The sequence below is a fragment of the Miniopterus natalensis genome, chromosome 7 (genome assembly GCF_054644295.1).
Source record: "Miniopterus natalensis isolate mMinNat1 chromosome 7, mMinNat1.hap1, whole genome shotgun sequence".
Taxonomy (NCBI): Eukaryota; Metazoa; Chordata; class Mammalia; order Chiroptera; family Miniopteridae; genus Miniopterus; species Miniopterus natalensis.
Genome location: NC_142087.1, coordinates 16,770,539 through 16,795,342, shown reverse-complemented (window position 1 = coordinate 16,795,342; position 24,804 = coordinate 16,770,539). Strand labels below are relative to the sequence as shown.

Here is a 24,804-nt window from a genome sequence, read left to right as displayed (position 1 = left end):
AAATAATAAAGAAAATCAAGAACATGATTAAGTATAAATTAAGAAACAATGGCAGAAAACTCCCTAAATTTGGTGAAAGACATATATTTGCAGATCAAAGAAGCACAGGAAACCTCATACAGAAGTGGTGACAGTGGACATCTTTGCCTCATTCCTGATTTTAGGAGGAAAATATTCATTTGATATTAGCAATAAGGTAAGAAATAGAAATAAAAGGTTTAACAAGGCCGCTCTGCGATGGCCTCATTGTGTCATCCTGCCCAATGTGCATTATAGTGGTCTGCACAGGGGTACAGATGGGCCAGATATCTCCAAACTGTATTATTATAGAGACTGGGAAAGCTAAATTCTAAATAATTTTGTCCATTCTACATGAAAGAGAACCATTTCTGATCCTCTTTTCTAATTGAAATTGATTCTAATATAGAATTCACCATATTAACAAACTAAAAAAGAAATATGTAATCATCTCAACAGATGCACAAAAAGCATTTGACATCTAACATCCATTCCTAATAAAAATTCTCAGCAAACTAGAGTTAGAAGGGAACTTCTTAACATGATAAAGGGCATCTATAAAAACCACTAATGAGTCAACCGTTCCACTGAGTATATGTATCCACCTCTGCTGCAGCGTTCTGCTGAGCCTTATCTGATCTCCCTGGGTGGATTCCTGCCCTTGGTATGCCAATGGCCCAGGACACTCCCCAAAATGGGAGTGGAGTGTACAGAAGGAGAGTCCTTGCCACCCAAAAAGTTGTGATGTCATAAAAGAAGGCCTAGCCCTGCTCTTGGAGGTACTAGGTCAATGGGTACACTGGAGGCCCATAGTGTCCCACTGAGATCATCCTTACCAGCCAGTGTTTCCATCCCCTAACTGTGGAGAGTGTTGACTGCTAACAGTTCACAACTACCCTCTTCCCTCAAGTACTACTCTTGGCCAAATGGGAGCTGCTTGACCCAGAGGTTACATGCTCTACCCCACTGTGACAGCCCGAAGCCAGTGACCGCAGCAGGGGTGTTATAGCCATCTCCTTGCTTCAAACAAGGCCCAACTGTGGTGCCCTTCATGCTCCAGACCCTGGCAGGGTGGGGGATAGGGAATCATGCTAGATTCCTGCTGAGAGCACATTCTTGCTTAGCTCTTTCCCCTGCCTTGTCCTGCCTCTCTGACCCCTCTTCTTTCAGAGGGTACTTGCACATGCACACAAATTCCCATTTCAGGTTCTGTACCCAGGGAATGCCATCAAATGGAATGGGATTATGGCAAGTGCTGAAGAAACGGGGGAGCTAATGGCAATGGAGCCCCCTCATACTGCACTGTTGAGGGAAGAGGCAGCCTTGCTGGGGCTCTTTCTTCTGCTCTGGCAGCACTCCCAACCCCACACATGTGCACATGCATGTGCGCACACACACACACACATGCACACAGGCACACACACCTCCCCGCAATCCCTTCTCCCTGGCTTTCTGCTACTGAGCTGCCCCCCTCCCAAGGAAGAGGTTTGGAGGAATTCTTTGAACCTTGAGGCTTGATTAGGGGCTTTGACTTTCAGGTGATATCAAGAGGGGATGTCTGCCTCACTCAACAAGAGCAATGTCCTGTGGTCTCTTGGTAACTGCTCCTGGCCTGGCCTGACCCTGTAGGGCCCCGTGCTATGGGGGACACCATTGACAGGTCTGCCAGGTTTGGGCCTGCTCAGCAGCCGCTCCACCACATTTTACCCAGCAGCCACAATTTGTCTTGGCAAGGTGGCCCTCTGGGCCTAGCTCCAAGAAGGGCCCAGGGAGCAGCCCAGACAAACCAGCTTTCACCACAGAAGCCAAAGCTGGCAGGGCTTGTGTTGGTGCCAGTCCAGAAGTGGTCGAACCCTCCCCCACTCAATTGAAGGTGGACCCATGCTCTGGGTGAGTGGGGAGGGGGAAGACGCGTGGAGGGGAGCCAGCCTCCCAGGTGGGTGAAACACAAGAGAGGCAGCAGAAGCAGGGACCCAGGCAGAGGGCTTTCCTGATGGCACCCCATCCCAAGACAGGCCATCAGGAACTAGACTCACAGGATAGCTGCCCAGCTCTGGAGTGGTCCCTGGCCAAAATGCCAGATAGACAGCCCTTCACAACCCTGCCGTGGGGAAACTTCCCCACCTCTGCCTTCCCAGCAACTCAGCAGCTTCCCCCAGCTCAGGCATAAAGCCCTGGCAACCTAGCTTAGAGGCCACTGCACAGCCAGCAGCACATCAGGAGCAGCTTTCACTCCCAGGCTGGCAGGCGATGGGGAGGAGAGGCTTTGGAGAACCAAGATGCCAGGATGCTGGGCCCCAGGAGCAGCAGCCCTGCTACTTTACAGCATTTTTCCTTCCCCTTTTAAATACTTGGCTCCTTTTCTCTCAAGGAACAAATTAAAAATGGCCTTGTTTCTGTTACTGCCCTGCTGGGAAGCCTCTTCTACATCTTTAGAGCCATGAAGTCTCTCCCATTCTGTCTCCAGTGTGTGCGGGGTCTGTGTACTCAGAACCCTCCCACAGTCCCTGCAGCTCAGTCCCTGCAGCTCTAGACCCAGAAGCTCCCCACCCCCTTGGGGGCTGCTGCTTTGTGCTCCCCACCAAGGCTGAGGAAAGGTGGGGAGGTTTGCACACCTCCTTTGGAGAGTGGAAGCGGGGGCTCTTGGACAGACTGCCCATGAGTGGTCTTCTGGAACTCCACTAGGGTGACCCAGAGCTAAGAGTCCAGCTGGGAAGAGACAGGCTATCGAGGTAAAATGACTTAGTGAGAGATTAACTTGTGTTTGTTCTTGTGTTTTTCCCTCCCCTACTCCAAGGAGTTAGCTGAAGATTGCATGGCAGGGGAAGTACTGAGGTGGTCTGTAAATCTCTGCATTTTGTTTCCCAAAAGCCTAGCTTCTTGAGAAGTGGGGAAAATAAGGACCAATGGGTGCCTTCTGGGAGAGTAGTGCAAAGAGAGAGGGAAAATTGGGGCATGGGGAATGGGGCTGCATGTTAACAACTGGTCTACCCTGCATAAAAAATAGACTGGAGTTTACTATTAAAACATGTAGTTAGACAGTTGATGTAATGGTTTAACATTAGACATATAATGAATGTAATTCAGCACATTAACAAAATATTAGAGAAAGTCACATGATTATCTCAATACATGCAGAAGAGCATTTCATAAAATTTGGCATCTATTCATAATTTAAATTAAAAAAAATTAAGAATAAAAGGCTATCTATAAAACCAAACATGATACTTAATGGTGAGATGTTAAAAATTTGCCTTCCATTATCAGAAACAAAACAAAGATGTCCATTAACACTACTTTTATTCAACATTTTAGTGGAGGTTTCAAACAGTGTATCTAGGCAAGAAAATGAAATAAAGATTGGAAAGGAAGAAATAAAACTGTTCTTTGCAGATGGCATAATTCTGTATTTAAGAAAATTCAAGATAATCTATGGGTAAAGTACTACTATAAGTGAGCTAAGCAAGGTTGCTGGATACAAGGTTATTGTATAAAAATCAATTGTATTTCTATATGCCCACAACAAACAGAAATTGAGATTAAGAAAATGATATGTTTATAATAGCATAAATAATCAAATACTGAGGAATAAATGAAAGATGTGTAAAACTTCCATACAGAGGCTTATAAAATCCTATTAAGAAAACATTTAAAAGGTCTAAATATCCATAGACTGAAATACTCAATATATCAAAGGTGTCAATTCTCCATTAGCTGACTGATAAATCTAATGCAATCCCAAAGAAAATTCAGCAAGTTAAAAAAAACTGATTATAAAATTTATATGAAAATGCTAAGGATCAAGTATAGCCAAGATAATCATGAAGAACTAAATTGGATGGCTTGCCATACTTGGATATCCAAACTTACTAATTTAATTATAATAGTTTGGTATTGGTATAAAGATAGACAAAAAGATAAATGGGTCAGAATAGAGAATCCAGAACAGACCCATACATTTATGGACACTTGTTTTATGATAAAGTTACCACAGCAGTGCAGTGAGGAAAAGATGATCATTTCAATAAATTGTGCTGAGCCAACTGGTAATCCATACACACACACACAAAAATTAAACTGATTCCTGTCTTATACTATACACAACAACCAAAATATCTTACTGATTTTGGGATAGGTAAGGATTTTTTTATAAAGGATAAACAGCATTAACCATAAAGAAAAGATTGATGTCAGATGATATTCAATTAAGAAGTTCTAGTCATCAAAAATTCCATGAGAGTGGAGAGTGGGGAGTTAGAAGCGATAGGAGGATCTGAGTCTGCAGGAGCGGTGATGTTGTCTCTCTGAAGATCCAGTAACCAAGTGTTTTATCTCCATCCTACCTCCACCCTAACTGGCCCTGTGTAAAAAATGTCTGTGGGTGGGCTGATGCTGAGAAGGATCTCTGTCACCTTACATCTAGAAACAACCTGGGCAGAGGTTCTGTCACATGGTCTCAGGAGAATTGGGACCTGCACATAAAGGAAAACTCATGCCCACTCTGAACTTATTTCAAGTACAAAAAACAACTTCCTTTTCCACAGGTTGACTGCCAGGGACCACCTCCATGGCAGACACTGTTGTGTCCCACCCACATCCCCTCATCTTTATCTCTTCAGTGGCACCTGTCTGACTTCATCTGCCAACACCTGCATTTTTTGCCTGAGAATTTTCTCTAGCTTTTGGGACCTGTTTTACCACCCATGGGCTGACTGGAAGTGCAAGAAGGCAGTGCTCCCCACCCCCGCCGCCCCCAGAAGCCCTCAACCACTGACTGATGGAAGCTGGTGTATAGACACTCCAGCTCCCTAGCTCCTCAGGTGGAAAAACCCTGAAGCGTGTTCTACACTGTCTACCCGAGTCTCCAGCAGGAAACTTGTCTCAGTTCTGCTTCTAGGGGAACCCAAACTAAGACATGTGGGAAATAAAATTATATTAGCCAGCCTGGGTTGCCATAACAAAATAAATACCATAGACGGGGTGGCTGAAACAATAGAAATTTATTTTCTCACTGTTCTGGAAGCTACAAGTACCAAGGATCAAGGTATCAGCTGATTTGGTTCCTGGTGAGGACTCTCTTCCTAGCTTGTAGACAGCCACCTGCTCAAGGTGTCCTCACATAGTGAAAAGAGAGCTCTGGGGTCTCCTCTTATAAAGACATCAGTGCTATCAGATTAGCGCACGACTCTCAGGACCTTATTTTACCTTAGTCACCTCCTTAAAGGCCCTATCTCTAAATATAGTCACATGGGGGGAAGGTTAGGGCTTCAATGTATAGATTTGGGGAGGACACAATTCAGTCCACAGCAAACACCGTAATTCATTAGCTCTGCCTGCTCTGGACCAGGGAGTGGGCAGTGTTGACTCAAATGGTGTCTTGAGGACAGTTGAGAAATTTTTGAGGACAGATATCACAACTCATTCCTATAAACCATGGCTCCTGACCCATCTCAGGAACCAAAATGTAACCACTGTCCAGTTACCACCTGTGTCCAGTATAGATTAGAGTTCTGCAGGTGCTCAACCTGGGAGGGCTCCAGGCAGTGGGAATTGCTCAGAATCTGAATGGAGCAGGGTTTGGGATGGCAGGCTTCAGGGCTCTGCAACACAGACTGGAAGCAAGGACTGAAGGGGAGACCAGGCAAGTGCTAAAATAGGGGAGGATGACCAGAAGGCTACCTGTTATGGGTCCTAGGTATTGGCCATGAACACAAGAGATGGAAGTGGCAGGACCAGCCCATCTGCTTTACCAAGTGTGTTTGTCCAGAGGGCTGCAGGGCATGGGCACATGGGTTGGGGAAGGACAGGGTTTCCACAGGTCAGAGCCAGAGAGTGCTGCCAGGAGGAGAGAGAAAAAAGCCTGAGGCTTGGGGCTGGGCACTGGGCTCCCTGGACAGTGGGGCAAAAGAGTGGCACCTAGGGTAAAGGGTCTAGGGCACATGTCTCAGGGGGAAAACAGGAGTTTATCCCAGGAGAGGGGATAAATGAGCCCAGGAATCCTGCATCTTTATTACCCTTCCTCCAAAACTCTAAGAAAGGAGTGCCAGGAGGTGGCTAGGCCTGGGGGTCAGGACTTGCTCAGATAGCAGCAACCTTGGGAGCCAAAAGCTACCCCACTGAGCCCAGGTGAAACCCTGCAGCCTCTGGTCAGGAAAGATCTTACTTCTGGGCCTGTGTACACCTAGATAATGTTTAATTTGCTCTGTTCTAGTTCCCAGCAACCCCCACCTTGGGGGATGACAATCCCTACTTTGGTCCTGACCAGACAGCTAGGAGATGGAGTCCTTAGTGGCCAGAATGTGCTCCCAGCTACAGCTCTCAGGGCTGAGCCCATGTCCTGGGTCCCCAGGCCTGTAAGCCTTCTCCCCACATCCCCCCGCAGTACCTGAAAGCAGACTTGGGCAGGGAATATTTGCTCAGTTGAACTCTGAGGCTGTTGAAAAAACCCAAGGTGCAGGAAGGCTGCCCAGGGGCATGTTTTGGAGGGGTTCATGAGAGGTGCAGAACTCCTGAGAAAAGCAGACTCACGCCAAGGAAGCAGGCAGGAGAGGCCGGGTGGCCACCTGCATCTGTTTATTGTTCTGTTTTCTCCAACCCCAGCAGAGCAGAATGTGAGTCCAGGGGCAGCTGGGCCTATTCCATGGTTTTGTGGGACCAGCAGTCATGGGGGGGGGGGGCAGAATCCTTGAGACGATTGGAGGAAGGCCCACAATTCAGGAGGCCTGGCACCCCCTCTTCTGCACTGCCATGCCCGAAGCCCCCACTGGGATTCATGATGCAGCAAGCATGAGAGTGCAGGCCACAATGGGAGTGGGGCAGCCATGGGGTTAAGCGGCCGTTGGAAGCTCCATGGGAGCCTGGGCTAGCCTCCTGAGGCTGCTGGGTATCTCCCTTGCCTTAGAGAGAAGTGGGATGCTGGGCCAGTGAGATGGGCCAGACACAAATGGGACCTTCCCAGGCGACCTCTCCCTGAGCTATCCTCTTTCCCACAGTCCCCCTTTCCCATGCTCCTGTCACCCAATGCTTCAGGTCTGCACAAAGTCCATCTCTTCCACATCAATCAACCCAGAGAATAAAGTCCTGCATCCCAGCGCCTCCCTGGGATGCTCTCCTGCCAAGAGCATCATCACAGTGCTGGGGCTTCTGACCAGCTCCAAGAAAGGGAGGTGAAAGAAGCCTATGGGGCTGGGGTGGAGGGCCTTGAGCACGGGGAGGAAGTCTTCTCCCCATTCAGGCCCATGGGATGAGGTCTGTCCACAGCCCTGACCCTGTAGCTGTCTGTGCTGCCATTCAGGACCTGGGTGTGAATCCTGGAAGGACCTTCAGTCCAGGCCAGCAGGGGCCCGACTTGCAGACCTGGTTGGGAGATGGAGAGAAGGTCTTGGAGAAAGGCTGGTTTCAAGGGGACAGGAATCCACTTCTTTACACTTGTTCAGTTTGGGCCACTGCATGGGCTATGTGGCCCTGACAGTTGTCTATATGGGCCCTGGAGAGGAAGACCTGGACCCTAGGTCCCCATCCCTGCTAAGGTCTTTTGGAGAGACAGACCACTCAGGGCTGGGGAAGGAGGCAAGACTAGCCAGAGACCTACCGTAATTAGGAGTACGCCAGGCCCTGAAGCCCCCGGGCTGGAGAGTGGAACTTCTCAGAATCCTCAAAAGGCTGGTCTGTGGTAACCAAGGGGAGGGGCTATAAGCCATACGTAGCCTGGGGATCTTATCTCCCTGGCCTCTCTGGGCTGGGGACAGTATGCAGTGCATATATCACAGAGCTATCAAGAGCCTTGAAGGTAGTCAGCCACCTCTAGCCCTGGCCTGGAACCAGCATTGCAGTTAGGTGAGGCGTGCCCCTCACCTACCCTTTGCTGCCCTAGCTTCCTCAATTGAAAGATGACTCTGGGCTCCTCTTCCCCAGCCAGCCTCCTCCAGAAGGCCTAGCTCAAGGTGAGGAAGCAGATGGCCAGGTACCAGGACAGAAAAGAAGAGGCCAACCTCCAGGAGCACTGATACCCAATGTAGCAGCAGCAGCGCACTGTCCTCCCATATCTCCATGAAATTCATTACTTTCATCACCTCTTACCTCTGCCTAACCCCCTCCCATGGTTCTCTTTGTTGGCAGGAGAAATCAGTGGTCCCCTGTCCCCACCCCTCATATTTTAAGCTCTAGACACTCTTAGGTTAAGGGAAATGAGGCAAAAAATGATTGCCCTTTCAATTCATCCTAGAGCATTATCTAACAAGACCACCCGAAGAACCATCGTCCTAGGGGGTGTGACTTCTTTTGACTTGCTAGACACTATTGGTTAGGGCTCAGGTTTTGTTACGTTGGATGTTGAGTTAGTTGGAGGAGATTGACAAATGGCAAATGACAACCATTTCACAACTGCGATGCTGAGAGACGATGTTTATCCTGCTGGGCTAAACCTTGTCCAAGGCCAGTCCCCTACCATCCAGTGAGTGACCTAGTCCCTCACAGTGGTGTGTGCTACCCTCCAGTGGATGCACAGGTCAAAAGCATGCAGTCTACGTGGGGTTCCTCCAGCTGAGTATTGGGTCTCTGCTCTGGGTTCCACTGGATAGGGGTGGGGCCTTGGGATGGCCTTTAGACCTTCTCCAACTGGAATCTAATCCCCTTTCCCTTGGTCAAGTGGCCAGTTGATAGCATCCAGAGTGGTGACCACCCCAAGCTATGAGGCCCAGGGAAGTAGGGTCCCCTTGGGCCCCTACAAAGCTTGCTCTGCATCCTGCAGGAAGAACTGGTCAGCTGCTCAAGCCCAGCTGCTCTACCAGGCCACAGTGGGGCAGTGAACTGCTCACCTGGAAGCCCCTCTCCATGGGCTCTGGGGCAGGCCTGGGGTGGGGAACTGGGTGGGCGCAGCACAGGGGCAAAGGCGCTCCTCTGTTTGACAGCGGAGATCATGTTGACAGGTGAGAAGGAGAAGACGCTGGTGGTGGAGGCAGCAGCCGGGAGGGACATGGAGGAGGCAGCAGCCAGCGGGGGGCTAGAGGGCATGACTCCGGGGCGGGGCGGGGAGGGGCAGGTGCAGTAGGGAAGGCAGTGGGAGACACAACAGGGAGACAGCACCAGAGTGAGCAGTGTGGGCTGCTGACCCCAGGCCCAGATCTCACTGGGGCTATGAGGGTTCTGGGGAGATCAATACAGGACAGGGTCTGGAGGAAGGCTGGTAGCCTCGGAGGTCCTGGGCCAACACTCGCCTTTTTGGGGGCTCTGGAGACCCTTTCTCAGAGCTGGAGGTGACAGAGTCAGACTAGGTAAAAACAAAAGCAAAAACCAGAATATCCAACAAAATCAAACACTGGGAGGTGACCCCAAAGATGAAAGATCAGCAAGAGATAGAAGAGCCTAGGGTTCCTGCTGAAAACCGCTGGGAATCTGAGATGGTGAGAAATATTTAAAGGGTTCTGGAGTACCAAAGCTAGTCAAAGATTGGGGTTCATAGTGGAGCTGGGGGCAAGTGGTCAGGGATAAAGTTTGGGGGTATATGAAGGCTCCTGTTACAAGGCCTCTCTGTCCAGGACCGGAGCTCACACACAAGCACTTGAACTTCCTCCACAAATAGGCTCCTCTTACCAATCACCCCTCACCCTGGGCACTTTGTTCTGTTCCAGTTTAATGCAGGTCCTTGTCATCTCTAGTCCAGGTCCTACATCACCCTCTTCCAGCCGGTCAATTTTAAAGAAGGGTGTAGGGATCCACATCCTCAGGTTTTCCTGCCTCCAACAACCCAGCCACCCAGTGCTGTGGCTTGCTCTCCTGCACAGAGGCTTTGCCTGCCCCTCCTGCCTGCCGCTTCTTCCCCTGGGGTTATCTCTGGATCCCGCTTCTATATCCTCATCTGAACCCACTTCCCCGCCTTTCCTAAAGACCAATCAGGCTGTGATTTCAGTGTTGTTCAAGCAGTCGGCTATGGGGTGGGGGCAGGGGCTTTCTGGAAGAAACCAACAGCCTGAAAAGGCTAGCTGCCTTTGGCATCAAAGCACCCCCACCCCATTGGTACATTGCTGCCCCTGTTCCAAATGTCCTCAGCCCATGGATGGTCATCTCCTTTAAGACAATGCTCACTGCTAGCTGATGAGGCCATGAGCTCCATGGCAGGTCTGAGACAAATGTATTCTATCTCTCAAGGCCAGGTGCTCACAGCCACATTTTGTAGCTTGGGTAGGAATGGGAGTTGTGGCGTCAGTCCAGGGCTGCTGATGGCCAAAGCAGAAGATCAAGGGGCAGCCCAAACAAATAGCTCGAGACTCTCTGGCTGGGACAGTTCTGAATGTCATTCCAGGCACATACTAGTACACTCATTGAAAATGACAGCCCCTGTCATTTTCCACAAAGTTACTCTGTGCAGGAGGAGTGGATGGGGGCCTGGGTAAATATTACAATATTATGAGATGGGAGTGGCCCTCAGGCGAGTCCAAGGTGTCCTCAGCTGATTCTGGAAGTGGGGCATAAGCAGCTCTAGAATTCTCGATCCTCTGGCTGAATGGGGAGACCTCAGGTGGCCTGGCTTCTGTCCCCTGGGGCAGTGTGTTCCTCCACTGCTGATGGCATTGTGTATACAGCGAGGGAGGGAGGTTGGTGGTCCAGACTCCACCAGCTTCAAATCCGAGGGGCACCCAGAGAGAGGTTTGTAAGAGTACTGTCTCAGAACTGAAGGGAAGTGAGAGCAGTAGAGCCTGGCTTGAGCAAATGGCCAGGAGATACAGAGGCCTTACGGGGGATACCAGAGAGTCATCGCCTGTGTGGATGCTGGAATATGGGGCTTAGAGTTCCAGAAATTGAGCCTGGGAAGGGAGGAGACTGAAACAGCCAGAAAGAACATTACCCAGGATGCAGGTCACTGGCAGGGAAGGCTAGGCAGGTGGCCAGGTATTTTGATCCTCAGCGATAGCAAACATAAGACAGGGGACAGGAGAGGAAACCACAGGAAAAGCCACAACCAGCTTCTTCTCAGGCAGCCTTCCCCATTCCTCTGGCTCAGCAGCATCCCCCAGGACTTGAGGCACAATTTCTCTTACAATTGATAGGGAGGTGCTTTGCAGCACATAATAGGTGCTTTATAAATGTCTGCTGAATAGCTAAGCTATAAGGAGCTGAAAACAGGCTGCTCTGGAACTTGGTATCTGGAAAGAGGGACTTGAGGGCAGGGGAAATTGTAAAAGCATAAATGTCTTGTTGCCCCTCCACCTAGCTTTGAACTGCCCTACCCCAAGAAACCACACAGAGAATGATTAGTGCCCATTCAGATCTGAGAACAGCCCTAGACAAGGGGTGACAATGATCCCATTTTACAGTAAATAGCTTGCTGAATGTTAGACAGCTCCTGATTTGGACACACAAACTCTGAATCCAGCTGTCTGACCACACGGAATTCGCTCGCTCTGCATGACACCCTGCGCGGGGCAGGTGGAAGCCCCTTTTCTGGAGCCCTGAGTTCCCCCGGGCTTCCGGCAGGGGGCGCCAACCCTCCCGAAGTTCCGGCATAAGACAGAAAGGTGGCGCCCGCGGGTTTCAGCGGGAGGTCCCCTAGTTAAAAACCCCTTTAGGGAGGACAGGAGGGCTAGAAGCGACGTGTGCCACGGGAGTCAGCAGAGAGAGCTACAGGTGCCGGGGCGTGAAGCCCAGGGGTGGCGCTGGGGGAGGGGGCGTGAAGCCCAGGGGTGGCGCTGAGGGGCGGGCGCCCAACAACGGGGAGAGAGGTGGCGCGAGGGGACCGGCCCGGCTTCCAGCGGCAAGGCTAGTGTCTACCCTCAAGGGACTGGTGCAGGGAGCCCCTCTCCAGGGGCCGGGAGGCGCAGGGCTGAGCCCCGCTCTGCTCCTGGGGCCCGGTCCCTCCCTCGGTCCCTCCCTCGGCGGGCAGGGGACACTCACTGGCGAAGGGTGAGGGGGCCGTGGAGCCATTGAGGAAGCTAGGGGAGCCGGGCACGCCGAGGCCAGCCACCCCCGGCGCCCCGTAGCCGCCGAGGCCGGCGCCGAGGCCGCCGCCGTAGCCGCTCTGCTGCGAGCCGGGGCTGGGCGCGAACCCGCGCGGGGACGCGCTGCTGCAGCTGCGCGCGTAGCCTGCGGGAGAGCGCCCGTCAGCGGCGAGGCGCCGCGCGGCGGGGGCGGGGCGGGGCGGGGCCGGCTGCGCGCGCGGGGCTGTGGGACGCACCCGGCTCCGGGCCCGGCGTGGCCTCCCCGACGGCGATGGCCAGCGGGCTGCTGAAGGCGTTGATGCCCACGACGGCGGGGTGCGGGTGGCTGGGAGCCAGCGGCCCCAGCGGCGCGGGCGCGCGGGGCGCGCTGTACAGAGCCTCGGCCACGTCCGCCGCGCGCTTCAGGAGGAGCTCCTGCGAAGACAAGAGCGGGGCACGGCCGGGGCAGCCGCGGGGGCCGGGACGGGGCGGCCCCGGGCTGGGCGGCGCTGGGAGGCGGCCGGAGGCGCCATACCTGGTTACTGCCGGGCACTCCGTACAGGGCCTCCGCCAAGTCGGCCGCCCTCTTCAGCAGCACTTCCTGCGGGCCAGGGAGGAGACAGCGGGACCAAGGAGCAGTCCCCGGGGCGACAGGGGGGCCGGCAGCCCCCTACCGCCCCCCTTGACCCCAGGACACCCTCATCCCCACCCCGCTGCGCCCCTCTGTGTACCTTGGGCAGCCTCTCGGGATCTCCGGGGTGTCTGGGAATGACCTTCTGTAGCCGCTGGAATCCGTAGTCAATGGTGGGTTCGTTCAGGGCTGGGGAGAGCGACAGTGCTTGGGGGACGCCGCCAGCCTGGCGCAGGGCCCAGCCGGCCGGCAGCCGGCCCGGGGGCCTCGCAGCGGACCCCTCACCAAGCCCAGCCCAAACCTCTCGGAAAATTCGGGGCACACAGGTCCGCGAGGTTCGAAGTTTCTTCAGTTCCTTTCTTAATACAAAAATGGAAACTGTATATACGTATTAGCTTCTGCAGGACTGGAAGGAAAGATTTCGGTCTGCATTTGGTCTTTCGGGAGTAAATTATTTGCTATAAAAAAGAACCCCCCCAACAATCTCCATTTATCACAGCTCAGGAGCACTCGCAGCAGCACCTCACCACAGCCTAACTCACCAGCGTCAACGCCTTACCTACCTTCACCTGCAACTTCGGATGTAGAGAATTTAGTTTACCCCAAAGATTAAAACTCTCACTCCGGGACTTTGCACTGCCTGCCTTCCCCCTTCTCCCCGACGACTTCCCTTCCCCGCCTAGCTGCTCTTCCTCCCTCCCGCCCCCGTTCAGCCCACACTCCAGGAGGAATCCCTGGCTGTGCGCCCACCTAGCACCGTTCAGGTCCCCAGACAGACTGGAACTCCCCGACAGTAAGCAGGCTCACTACCGAGCGGGGCGAGCCCCGCGAAGGGCTCGGCGAACGTCTGTTGGGTAGGGTGGGGGCGGTGGGGAGGAGAGCATTGCTTGGGCCGGGCGGAGGTGAGGGAGATTCTGGCCAGTGGCCAAATAGAGCCGGGATGTGGGGTTCCAACCCGCATCCTCGGGGAGTGGCTGTCACTCAGGGCTTGCGTGTGCGTGCGTGCGTGTGTACACGCATGCAGAGTGAGGCTTGGGGGAACCAAGAGATCCAGGGAGGGCTCAGGGAGCTGTGAGCCTGTTTGGGGGCACCTCTGAAATAAACATTCCCCTGGAGATGTTCTAGACTCTGAGGAGTGGGGTGTTCTAGACGCCCTGGCGAGAAGGCCCAAGGCGGCGAGAACGCCTGGGGGGGGGGAAGGGCAGGGACCCTGCGGCGGGGGGAGGGGGGGGACTGAGAAGCCGGGGGCGGCGGAGGACAGACAGCCGCCAGGGGGCGTGGCCACAGGTAGACCGGCGAACCCCGAGGCGGGGCTCCGGGCCGTGCCGGACGCTGCTCCCTCCCGAGCCCTGGGCCTCCGCTCCCCGCGTGGCGCCTTACCGGTGTAGACAAAGCGACCCGGGGCTCCTTTGCAAAACTGCTTGGACTTGTAGGACAGGGTCACCTCCACCACCCCGGGAATGTGACGCGGGGGCGTCTGCACCCGAATGGCGTGGGGGGTGATGAGCTGCGAACCGAGAGAAGCCTGCGAGTTAAGACGGGGTGGGGCGTAAGGGGGGGAGGCCCAGCCCCAAGGCCCGGAGGGAGTTTGGGGGGGTGGCCCACCTCGCTCCACACGAGCACGTTCCCGAACACGACCTGCAACCCATCGAAGAAGTTGTCGCCGATGACAATGACGGTGGCGCCGCCTGTGGTCCAGCCCTCCCCGGGGCTGATGGCCTTTATGCAGGGGGTGGCAGCTGGGGGCAGGAAAGGCGCCAGGTCAGGGGCTGGCCCCAAGGTGGGGACGGGAGGCTGGCTGGGCCTTTGGCAGCAGCCGCGGGGCTGGACCGGGGGTCCTGACCTTCGGAGGGGTCCAGGCGGCGCGCCCTGCGGCCATGCTTGGAGTTGTTGTGCACAAACATGTTGTCAGACACGGCCAATACGTGTCCGTCCACGCTCACGGTCGTGGACACCACCACCTGCGGGGAGAGCCGAGGCCAGCCGGGCTGGAGCCCTGGGGAGGGGAGGCTCCCAGGAGGGAAATGTTGGGGGACACCAGCAACTTCGGGCTGGTGGCTGGAGGCTGGAATTCAGGGTCACTGACCAGGGAAAAGCTTCAGCCCCTCAGGGACTGAGCTGGTGTGAGGAGAGCCAGTTGGGTCAGGTGGCACCCCCAGAAGCACAATCTCTGCCCAGGGAAACTGACCCCTGGAGCTAGAAAAACCAAGAGCTCTGGGGGAAAAACTGTCTCCTTGGGTGGAGTGACTACTGTTTTTGCACACACAGTAGCCCAGACTGTATCCCTGGGGCTCCAAGGCAGGAATGGGCCTTAGGCAACAGGAGTGAGCGTTTTGATTGGGGGAGGAGGGGGTACCAGGGCAGCATCAGCTTGAGAACCCATCAGCAGGAGCCTCCACCCTTGGGAGGAAACTGGGGCTGCCTTCTTCCCCCCTCCTTCACTGGGATGGGTGTGCAGGTTGGGGATGAGCTAAGGGCAGCTGCTCTCTGCTTCACGCTATGCAAATTAGCTGGGTCGTTAATCATGTAAAAATGTCACAATTAGCATCTCCTTAAGTGGGACTCTAATGAAGCCTCCCTTGGCAGCCAGCAGAAGTTGAGATGGAGCCGCCCCACCCCCAGTAGGCACCAGACCCTGAAGCATAGGGGTGGGCTGGACAGGGATCTGCCCTCAATGCCTTTCCCACGGTGGCAGGACCATAGCCTCCCCTAATTCCCACTATCAGGAAAGGGCAGGTTTGCAGGGGTGAACCTCTCCCTAGACCCACCTGGAAGCGACGCATGTCTCGGGGATTCCCTGCGTTCTTTAGGCAGTTCTGGTTGCATTTGAGGAAGAACTTGAGGAAGAACCTGAAACAGTATGGTCGGTGCACTCAGGGTCTGGGGTTCTGGAAACAGATGAAGATCCAACTGCTCCCTGCCATGTCTCCTCCCAGGCACAACCCCATATTCCCATCATAACCTGCGCACGCACAAGATGCCTGATATCCACAGAATAGACCTGTCCCAACAACTATTTCATACACAGACTATCCCCCACAGTATAGGATCACACAGTGCCTATCTGTCCCACAAAGTGTATATTCACCCCCACAAAATGTATTCCTAAAGAATATGCCCATTATGTGTATCATATATACCTATTTCTCATGAACTATACCCATCACACAATGTATACACATGCAGCAGGTACTCACACTTACCTGTAAACTTATTCCACTCCATGTGTATTTGTCATAGTATGTGCCCATCACACATATAATGCATCCATATCACATAGCATGTTCCTCCCCCAGAGTGTACGCATCACCCACACAGTGTAGACTTGCCCTAGACAGTATATCCATTCTCTACACTGTATATGCCTTATATACTATTACTCACAAAACATGGCCACCACACAGTGTACACCCACCACCCTCAGGGTACACCCTTCATATAAGCCTTACAGTATGTATTCCACAGATAGCCTGTACTTACCACACACATATGGGATACTAATCACAAACAGAGCCTGCCACCCACCATACACAGTGTATGCCCATCCTACGTAGTATATGCACAGAAAGAACATGGCACTATATGCATTAATATACCATTTTATGTTGTATATGATTACCCAAAATATAGTCATTGCAAATACTGTATAATCATCACATATAGTAAGCAGACCCCCCTTTCTCCTTCACAGCAGATCCCCCCAACAAATCCCCCTCATGCACAGATCTCGCTCCCACATAGCAGACCCCTGCCCTAGCACCCTCAAAGAGATCTTCCTCACACATATTCTATATCCATTATACACAGAACGAAAGCCTAGTCACACTGGGCCTGTACCCATCATATATGCATGGTGCGCCTGTCAGGTACAGTGAGTGCCTTCCTTTTCACATACAGTAACTGGAAAAAAGCACAGTATATGCAGTGATGAGGCTGCTTTTTAGACAAACACATGAGCACCTGGTCTTGCATCCTTCCAGGCTGTTGGCTGGGATGGTGGGGCCTTGGCCCTGCCACCCACCATTGAGGTAACCATGGATACTCTTCTTGTTTTGTACAGTTAGTAAATTCAGGATACTATCACTATCTGCCTTAGACCCTATGGGACTCTGTGAACATGTGGGGAGATTCCCTGTACAAACTGTAGTGTGCAGGGCTAAAGTCTGTGGGGGTCCTGGCATGTGGCACAGCCTCCCGGGCTGCTCTATGAGCTCCCCTGGTCAGCTTCCTCATTTATCAGCACCCCCTGGTTTTGAACTCCAAATTTGAGCATCCATTTTAACACATCAGAGTTGCCTTCAAAGTCAACAAACATGAAATTCACATTCAGAGGAAGATCTGTTACAGGCTCTGAAATCTAGTCCCCAAAGAGGAGGTCCGCATGTGTTGGGAGTGGTGGGTACCCCTTCTGGAACAGAGGTGTCTGGGGGGGGCCCTCATTGGGTACTGGTGCCAGTCACTTGGGACGAGATGCACCCCGTCCCAAGTCCCACCTCTGCCCCACTGCTACCCCTTAGCACCTGTCATTTCCCCCCACACAATGGGTGTCCCTCTGGGAACCCCCTTTAGTTCCCTTTCCCTATGTACATCAGCACGTTTCCATCCACAGTGGACACTTCCACATAGTGTAGACCTTCTATACACCCCTGCAGAACACTGAGATGCAGACATGTCATGTGACCCCAAATAGTGCACACCTATCAGGTATCCACTTCATCCACCCGAGGGATACCCTGCAGTGCACATAGTTTATATGTCCCCAAATGGTAGTCACCATAGTGTAGATGCCATATATAATCCAATAGGTCCTCCCCAAGGTGCAGGCAATTCAGATGCTCCCAAATAGTATACCTGCACAGTGTAGACGCTCCATTTACATCCCATTATACACCACAGTAAAGACTCCCTACACCCCTATAAGACACCCCATGGTGTAGACACTTCTATGCCCACAGTAGTTGCCTCATGCACGTCCCACATTTATGACAGAGTTCCAACACCCTAATCACAAACAGTGTAGACCAGTTTATTTAAATTCTATGCTAATGTACTCAGTCCTTTAGAAGGTGCTAAACTCAGGAGGGGAAAAGAGTGGGACAGGGCATAGTCCCTGTCCCGAAGGGGATCAATGCTAACCCTTGGATGTCACTGATGATTCAACAAGCATGAGAATGCCCCAAAGATGACACACACTTCCCTTACATGATCACACGTGCCCACTGCATGCAACCCCACCCCCAAACCTACAGAATCCAGAGGAGGGGCCCTGGGATGGGGCTGGAGATCTAGGCTCTGGCCCAGGCATTGACTCACTCTGTGGTCTGGGATAAATCCACCGATGGATGGATACATCTCTGGCATCCATCTTCATCCATGAACCAGGGAACAAGTAACTGATGGCTGCTGAAGTGCCTTCCAGGCCTGCTTCCGGGACATCCTTTATTTCCTACCTCCCCAATGCCTCAGGCTGCTGTTTCCTGCAGGGTCCTGGCTTCCCCTGGTGGAACTCCCTCTCAGCCTCTTCCACAGCCCTTGCTGGGCAGGTCTTCCCAGCCTTTATGCCCTTTCCAGTACAGGTTGCATTTGTCCTTTGGGCCCACACCAATTCCCATTTCCTGTCTGGCCTTTGGGGACCACCCCTCCCTTAGAGCCCCAGGACCCTGCTGGTACCTCCATCTGTGAGGACCTGTCCCAGGGCCTGTTTTTGAGCCTGGCTGGCATTACCTGAAGAGTGGTGTTAATGAGAGTCAGTCCCCTTTTCCCTTCCCTCTGAGCCTGTAGCTCAGAGCTGCACAGAGTCGATGCCATCAATGGTGGAGTTGCTGAAATCTCTCCCACTGCCAGCTGGTAGTCCATGAGGCTGCTCTCACCCAGACACCCAGCCAATGCACACTCTCCAGAGAGAGCCTGTTGCTGCAGCAGCCCATGTCCTGCCCCCTGCCAGCCTCAGGGCTGCTAAGAAAAGTTATCCACAACTTGCAAATAAGGCAAAAAGATGACTGTGAGCCCTTTCAAAGTCATCCTGGAACAGTGATTTTCAAAGTGTGGTACCCAGACCAGCAGCAGCATCACCTAGGAACTTGTCAGAGATGCGAAATCTCAGACCTCATCTCACACATTGAATCAGAAATTCTTGGGGGTGGGGCCTAGCCATCTGTGTGTTCACAAGCCCTCCAGCTATTCTGATGCTCCCTAAAGTCTGAGGAGCAATGCCCCAGAGCTGCACTACCCTGTGTAACAGCTACGAGCCGTGTGTGGCATCGAGCGCTTCAAATGTGGTTAGTCTGAATTGAGATGTGCTGTAAGTATAAAATACCTACCAGGTTTCAATCACTTAGTTAGAAAACAAAGAATGAAAAATACCTCATTAGGAAAATTTTTGGTATTGATTACATGTTGCAATGATAATAATTTTGGATATATTGAGTTAATTAAAATATATTGTCATGATTAATGTTACCGGTTACTTCTTTTAAAAAAATGTGGCTACTAGAAAATTTAAAACTACATATGTGGCTTGCATTATATTTATATTGACAATGCTACTTTAGAGTATCATGTTACAAAGCCATCTAGGAGTTAGCTGATTCTCCAGGGGAAAGTAACTTTGGCTCATATTTGCTGTTGACTGGGGCCCAGATGACATACGTTAGGTGCTAATCTACAGAAAACTGATAAAACGCAAATGATTTTTGTGGGGAGAAGTAAATAATTTCTGTTTGGCAGAGAAATTAGCCCTAAAGGGTATAATTTTATTTATTGTCCTATGGATATTAACTGGCTTTGTATGTAACTTTAGTCTTATTCCAGTATTTTTCACATATTCCATTTCTTCTCCTGTCCTCCTGCCTTCCCTCTACCCCTTTCTATAACTATATATCCCTTGGAAAGAAGAGAGCCTGGCAGGGTCTGGGTAAGTGAGGATTGAGCCACCTGGCTCTGGGGCCAGGGGCATCCTACAGGGACCTAAGGCAAGAAGGGATGTGAACTTTGTTGAGGGGCTGTGAAGCCTTTCTTGTCATCAGGGAAGCAACCCCCACCCCCACAAGCCTGGCTGATTTCAGGTGGGGGAGGATGGGGGGATGAGAGAAGAGGGGGTGTTTCTGAAAAGCCCCGCTACCCCTACGAGGCTGGAAGGAAGCCTGGGGGAGCCACTTTTACCTGGCTGGGCAGAGTCAAGCCCACAGCCCTGCCTGACCTGAGCACCCCCATGGAGGGTGAGCATTTTAGGATGCCCCTGGGTCAGACAGAACCTGTGCCTGGTGCCTTCCCCATTGTGGCCATGAGGTTCTTTGGGAGCATGATCTACAGAAAGGGTCGTAAGAGAAAGTTCAAGTCCCAGGAGCTGCCACTGGAATTACTAGAAGAAAACACCATAATTACAAGCATGAGTTACAAATAAAATACGAAACTGCAAAAATACATTTAAAAGTCATCCAAGTCTAATTTACAAGTGCTCAGCAAGAGCCTGGAACTCTGCGGAGCTCTCACTTGTGGTATCCTGCTTGACCCCCTCACAGTCCTGAGGTCTGCAATCATTCTCACTTTACGGATGAGAAAACCAAGGAGACGCAAGAATAAGCTAGAGTCCCAGTGAATGCCAAGGTCGGGGTATGAACTTGGACTTTATGCACCACTGATGATGCTGAGAGTCGTGGAAAAGCCCCTCTAAGTGGGGTTCTCAGAGCCCAGCCTCGCCCCAGCCAGGAGGCTTCTGTGCAGCAAGCCGTCCTTCAAAAGGCGCAGGCCATGCAGGGACCACGCTGGCCTCGAATGGGGTTTCCCCAAGGTTACACGTTCATCAGGGTCTCCTTACTCCTAGCTTTGGGCTTTGGTCATGTCACTGCTGATCTCTCAGTCTGAGAAGATTTTTATGATTAAATACCAGTTGCCTAAGAGCAGCCAAAAGTTGGTCAGCGTTGCAGTTCAGTGAAAGGTACACACGATTTCATTCTATTATGTCTATATGTTCAACATTCCCCACAAAGGAAAGTTTAATAAAAGACCAGATGAAGAGCTGTCCAACTAATTCATTATCCAGCTAATAAAGCAATTAAGAGTGGTAGTTATGCATCATGACTGGATGCCTGTGATTGAAATGAAACGCAAGAGCAGCTCCCTCCCACGCCTCCCTTGCCACGTCCTGACCTTAGTTTAGCCTTCTTAATCATTTCTATAAATGCTTTTTCTTCACCCCTGTAAAAACGACTCAAGACGAAATGAAAACGAACCTTCCTTGTCAATGAAATATTCCCTATCAAAGAAGCAGATGCCGGTTTGACTGTGACTCACGTGTGAACACTTGACTTATCCATAACTTCTCGGGGTGACACCGCTGCATAAAGAGACCTCCCTTAGCACAGTGCTTTACTCAAAAGAGCTGAGATAAGGCAAAGGCGGAGGTGACTGCTGTGAGCCCACCATTCAACTCTGGGTTCCCGGGGCTGGACAGCAGAGCGGGATGGAGCTGCCCTCTGGAAGGCTGTGCCCAGGTCTCATGGTGACTTGGTGCCTGCCTGGATTCCCTCGCCCCCGGCTTCTGTGAGTGTTGGCTGTTAAAGAACTCACAGCTGCCCCCACTACCTGTGAATTGTCACAGGAGCATGGTCCCCACGAGCAGCCCACAGCCCAAACAGACCGACATCTCCTTGTCTCTCCACAGCTTTCCTCCAATACATCACTTTCTTATTTTTACTTTTAAAATTTTTTGTTAATCTTCATCCAAGGATTTTCCATTGAGTTTTAGAGAGAGTGGAAGGGAGGGAGGGATGGGGTGGGGGAGAAAGAGAGATGAATGTGAGAAAGACTGGGGGTCGAACCTGCAACCCAGGTATGTGCCCTTGACTGGGAATAGAACCCACGACTGGTGCTCGGGCTGACACTAACCACTGAGCTACACTGGCCAGGGCTCTAGTACGTCACTTTCACAGGAATCCCCATCTCTAGCCCTGCTTCCAGGAATGTCATCCTAAGAAACCAGGTCACGGAGCTTTGTCCCAGTGTTTTTTCTCCCCCTACATCCCTGTGAGATACTTAGAGCTAAAATTATGTTCCCACTTTCAAAGAAAAAGCTGCTAGTAACTGAGCCCAAGGGTGCTTGCAACTACAGGACTGTCAGGAACAAGGAAATGAATGTCTAGATTACAAGTGTTGTCCAATAGAACTTCTCCCAAAATGATACATACCCACTAGCCACATGTGGCTATTGAGCACTTGAAATGTACCTAGTGTGATTGAGAAAGAAAAATTTCAATTTTATTTTATTTTAATTTAAATAGTCACATGTGGCTCACAGCTACCATATCAGACATTGCAACTGTAGAAAGAGGAAGCGATATGAATGGATACATGGGTTGGGGCAGGGTGTTCAAAACGTGTGTCTGTGAAGGCCTTGGAAAAGAATGCAGGCTGGGAGCAAAGAGTAGAATAAAACTGGATATTTATTTCCAAGACCAAAGATGGCACTGCAGCCAGGGATGGGGAAAAGCAGGGTAGGGGTTGGGGGCAAGGAGTAGGGAGAATCCTCCACTAATTTACACCCCAAAGGGTTTGGCTTTGAACTCATGAGCCTCAGGAGAAACAGAGCATATTCTGGGGCAGGGTCTGTGCTTGCCACTGTTTTTCTTGTCTGCTGCCCCCTGCCCCCAGCTCAAGGACAGAGGAGAATACAGATAGCTGGACCACTCATTCCCTCATTCATTCAATACACCCATTTATAAAGATGTATTAAACACCTTCTATGTGTCAGGCAGTGTAATCTAGAGATGAGCAAGACCTTAAGAAAAGTACAATACAGCAGGAAAGAGAGAAAGAGTTAGTGAGCTAGAGTGGTGGGCATGGCAGGGTAACTTGCCAAGTGTAATCTGTAGCAGCCACTCTGCCTGGGAGAAGTGGGAGGGGTCCTCGAGGTCACATGTGATCTTGGGCATTTGGGGTCTTGGAGGACCAGAGACATTTTCCCTGGAAGAGAAGTAGGAGGAAGGGGCCCCACATGCAAAGGGAACAACAGCCCCACCAAAGGGTAGGTGGGATGCATGGGAGTTTCCCAGTGGTGCCTGACAAGACTGAGAAGGGTAGCTGAGGACCAGGGCCTGGAGGGAACTGGCATTAAATCATGTGGGATTTGGACCCTGTGGTAGACAGGAAGTCAGTGGGGGGGCGGGGGGCCTTATTGGCTGTGTCATTTGGGAGAGTCATTGGAGAAGCAGGCACCAAAGGGCCTAGGCTAGAGAAGGGATGGTGAATGAAGAGGTTGGTGCGAAGCATAGTTCAGGCCCAGGTGGGAATGAGCCCAATGGGGGCGATCCACACTATTTCCTGGTCTTGGCCTGGGGCAGCAGCCAAGGTCCAGTGTCCCTAGAGCCACAGCCACCTGCCAGGCCAGGATCTGGCCTCCCAACCATGATCCTCACTGGGGCAGAGGTGGCTGCAGTGCAGATGGGCTGGGGGACTATAAATAGCCAGGGTGCATACATTAGCATGCCAATGCACCCGAACCCCATCCTCTATGCTAATGGCCCACCATGCGCCTGAACACCTTCTGTTCCCCTGCATGCATTTGCATGCACAATTAGCATAATCTTGTATAATTAATGAACAGCGTCAATTTTAGCTCCTAAGTAATTTGATTAACATGTTGATAGGGCACTTACTAGGCTCTCCAAACCTCAGGGCTGGGCATGGGGCCTGAGGAGAGGGGGAGAGGGGGTGGAGAGACTGCTAAGCGGCCCCCAGCTGCCCATGAAGAGTAGTGGTGACTCCACTTTCCCTTAATGGGGCCTGAGGGGAGGGGTGGAGAGGCTGCTAATGGGAGGCTTCTGGGTACCCCATGTGGAGTGGCAGGGACAGGCTGGAGCATGGTTGCAGTGGGTCACATGAGCATGAAGCATACTGTGTCCGTGTGGACACAGAGGTACACGTCCCCTGCATGTACTCCCAGCCCAGGGAGTCTTCTGTGAATGCAGAATCTGAAAGGCAGAAGAGGAGGGATGGAGAACAAGGAGGAGGAATGGGCACTGGGGATGGATGGGCAGAGGGAAGCCACAGAGGAGGAAGGTGTACTTGTGAGTAATTTGGGGACATAAAGACATAAGGTCCCGAGACTGAAGGGATGAAGTATTATATTCCTCTGGCCTTAGGTGGGTGAGCCAGGCCCCAAAGCCAGGGATCTTGGCACCTTTTATTTATGAATCATGAGAGAGGCAGAGGTGGGTGGCTGGCAAGGGCTGGCACCTTCTATAATGCACCACGTGACAGAGAGAGAACATACAGAAGGCTGAGCGTCACTCCCTGCCTATTCAGAAACAGACCCATTCCCAGCGCAGGCATCCAGGGCTCCAGACAGAGGCTCAACTCTCTCCTGCTCATTTCTGACTGTGGTCAGAATCAGGAAGTCCATCCCTGCCTCTAACTGACTTTCTCATTGCTGTCTAGGCTCAGTTGCACTACCTTCTAAGATGGTGAGGGTGGGTGGGGTAAGAAATGATACTGGCAGGCACTGTGCTGGGCATTGTGTAAGCACTTCTCACTTAGCTTCACAACATTCCTACCAGTTGAGGTTAAGAGTCAGCTCCATTTCACAAATGAGGAAACTGAGGTTGAGAAAGGTGAGACCTTTCTCCAAGTCATATGGTCAGACATTCCAGGTAGGCTTGAGTCCCCAACCCTCAATAGCCCTTAGCTTAATGGTGAAAATTTATCATTCAAATTGCAGACAGTTCATTCACTAGCTATCTCCCACTCCACCTACGTGGTCCCCAGGCCTTGTCATGTCTATACTCACACTCCATCAATATCCTTGGGGGGTATGGTCCACAGCTCCACTCCAGCCTCAGCATGGGGGCCACTCTGATCTCAAGCTTGGTTTCAGCTGCCCAGACATCTTACCTTAGATCCCTGGATTAAGGATGGCTTGGGGACCCTTGCCTTTGTGATTGGCATCCTAGCCCACATGAACCCCAGGGCACATGAGGAATCTCTCATGAACTCTCTCTACTTCCCCCTCCCTCAAATGCTCTCAGCTCTGAAAGGAGGTCAGGGGAAGGAAGTGCAGTTAATTCTGCAGGGAAGAGGGAAAGTTTCAGTCCCACTTCAGCACTGACCCAGCAGGGAGGTTCTGGAACCTCAAGGGGAATTGCCAGAATGGACCTTAGACAGAAGCCTATACCTGCAGCATTAGTGTGGGAGAAAAGAGACCCTGCTGGAAAGGGTGGAAGGAAACAGATGCTATCTTGGGCTTGTTTT

General features: G+C 51.9%; 1 protein-coding gene across 1 annotated transcript in view; it reads right to left on the bottom strand.

Moving 5' to 3' along the window:
- Positions 1 to 6,549: 6,549 nt before the first annotated feature.
- EBF4 (EBF transcription factor 4) overlaps positions 6,550 to 24,804 on the bottom strand; it is a 44,938-nt gene continuing 26,683 nt past the window's right edge. Inside the window, exons 8-18 of the mRNA XM_087818834.1 lie at positions 15,330 to 15,411; positions 14,405 to 14,522; positions 14,167 to 14,300; positions 13,942 to 14,068; positions 12,662 to 12,750; positions 12,466 to 12,531; positions 12,188 to 12,365; positions 11,908 to 12,096; positions 8,835 to 9,032; positions 7,610 to 7,685; positions 6,550 to 7,374 (exon numbers count right to left, since the gene is read on the bottom strand). Of these exons, the coding sequence (XP_087674960.1) occupies positions 7,615 to 7,685; positions 8,835 to 9,032; positions 11,908 to 12,096; positions 12,188 to 12,365; positions 12,466 to 12,531; positions 12,662 to 12,750; positions 13,942 to 14,068; positions 14,167 to 14,300; positions 14,405 to 14,522; positions 15,330 to 15,411 (1,252 nt within the window). The 3' untranslated portion in view covers positions 6,550 to 7,374; positions 7,610 to 7,614. The remainder of the gene's footprint in view (positions 7,375 to 7,609; positions 7,686 to 8,834; positions 9,033 to 11,907; positions 12,097 to 12,187; positions 12,366 to 12,465; positions 12,532 to 12,661; positions 12,751 to 13,941; positions 14,069 to 14,166; positions 14,301 to 14,404; positions 14,523 to 15,329; positions 15,412 to 24,804) is intronic.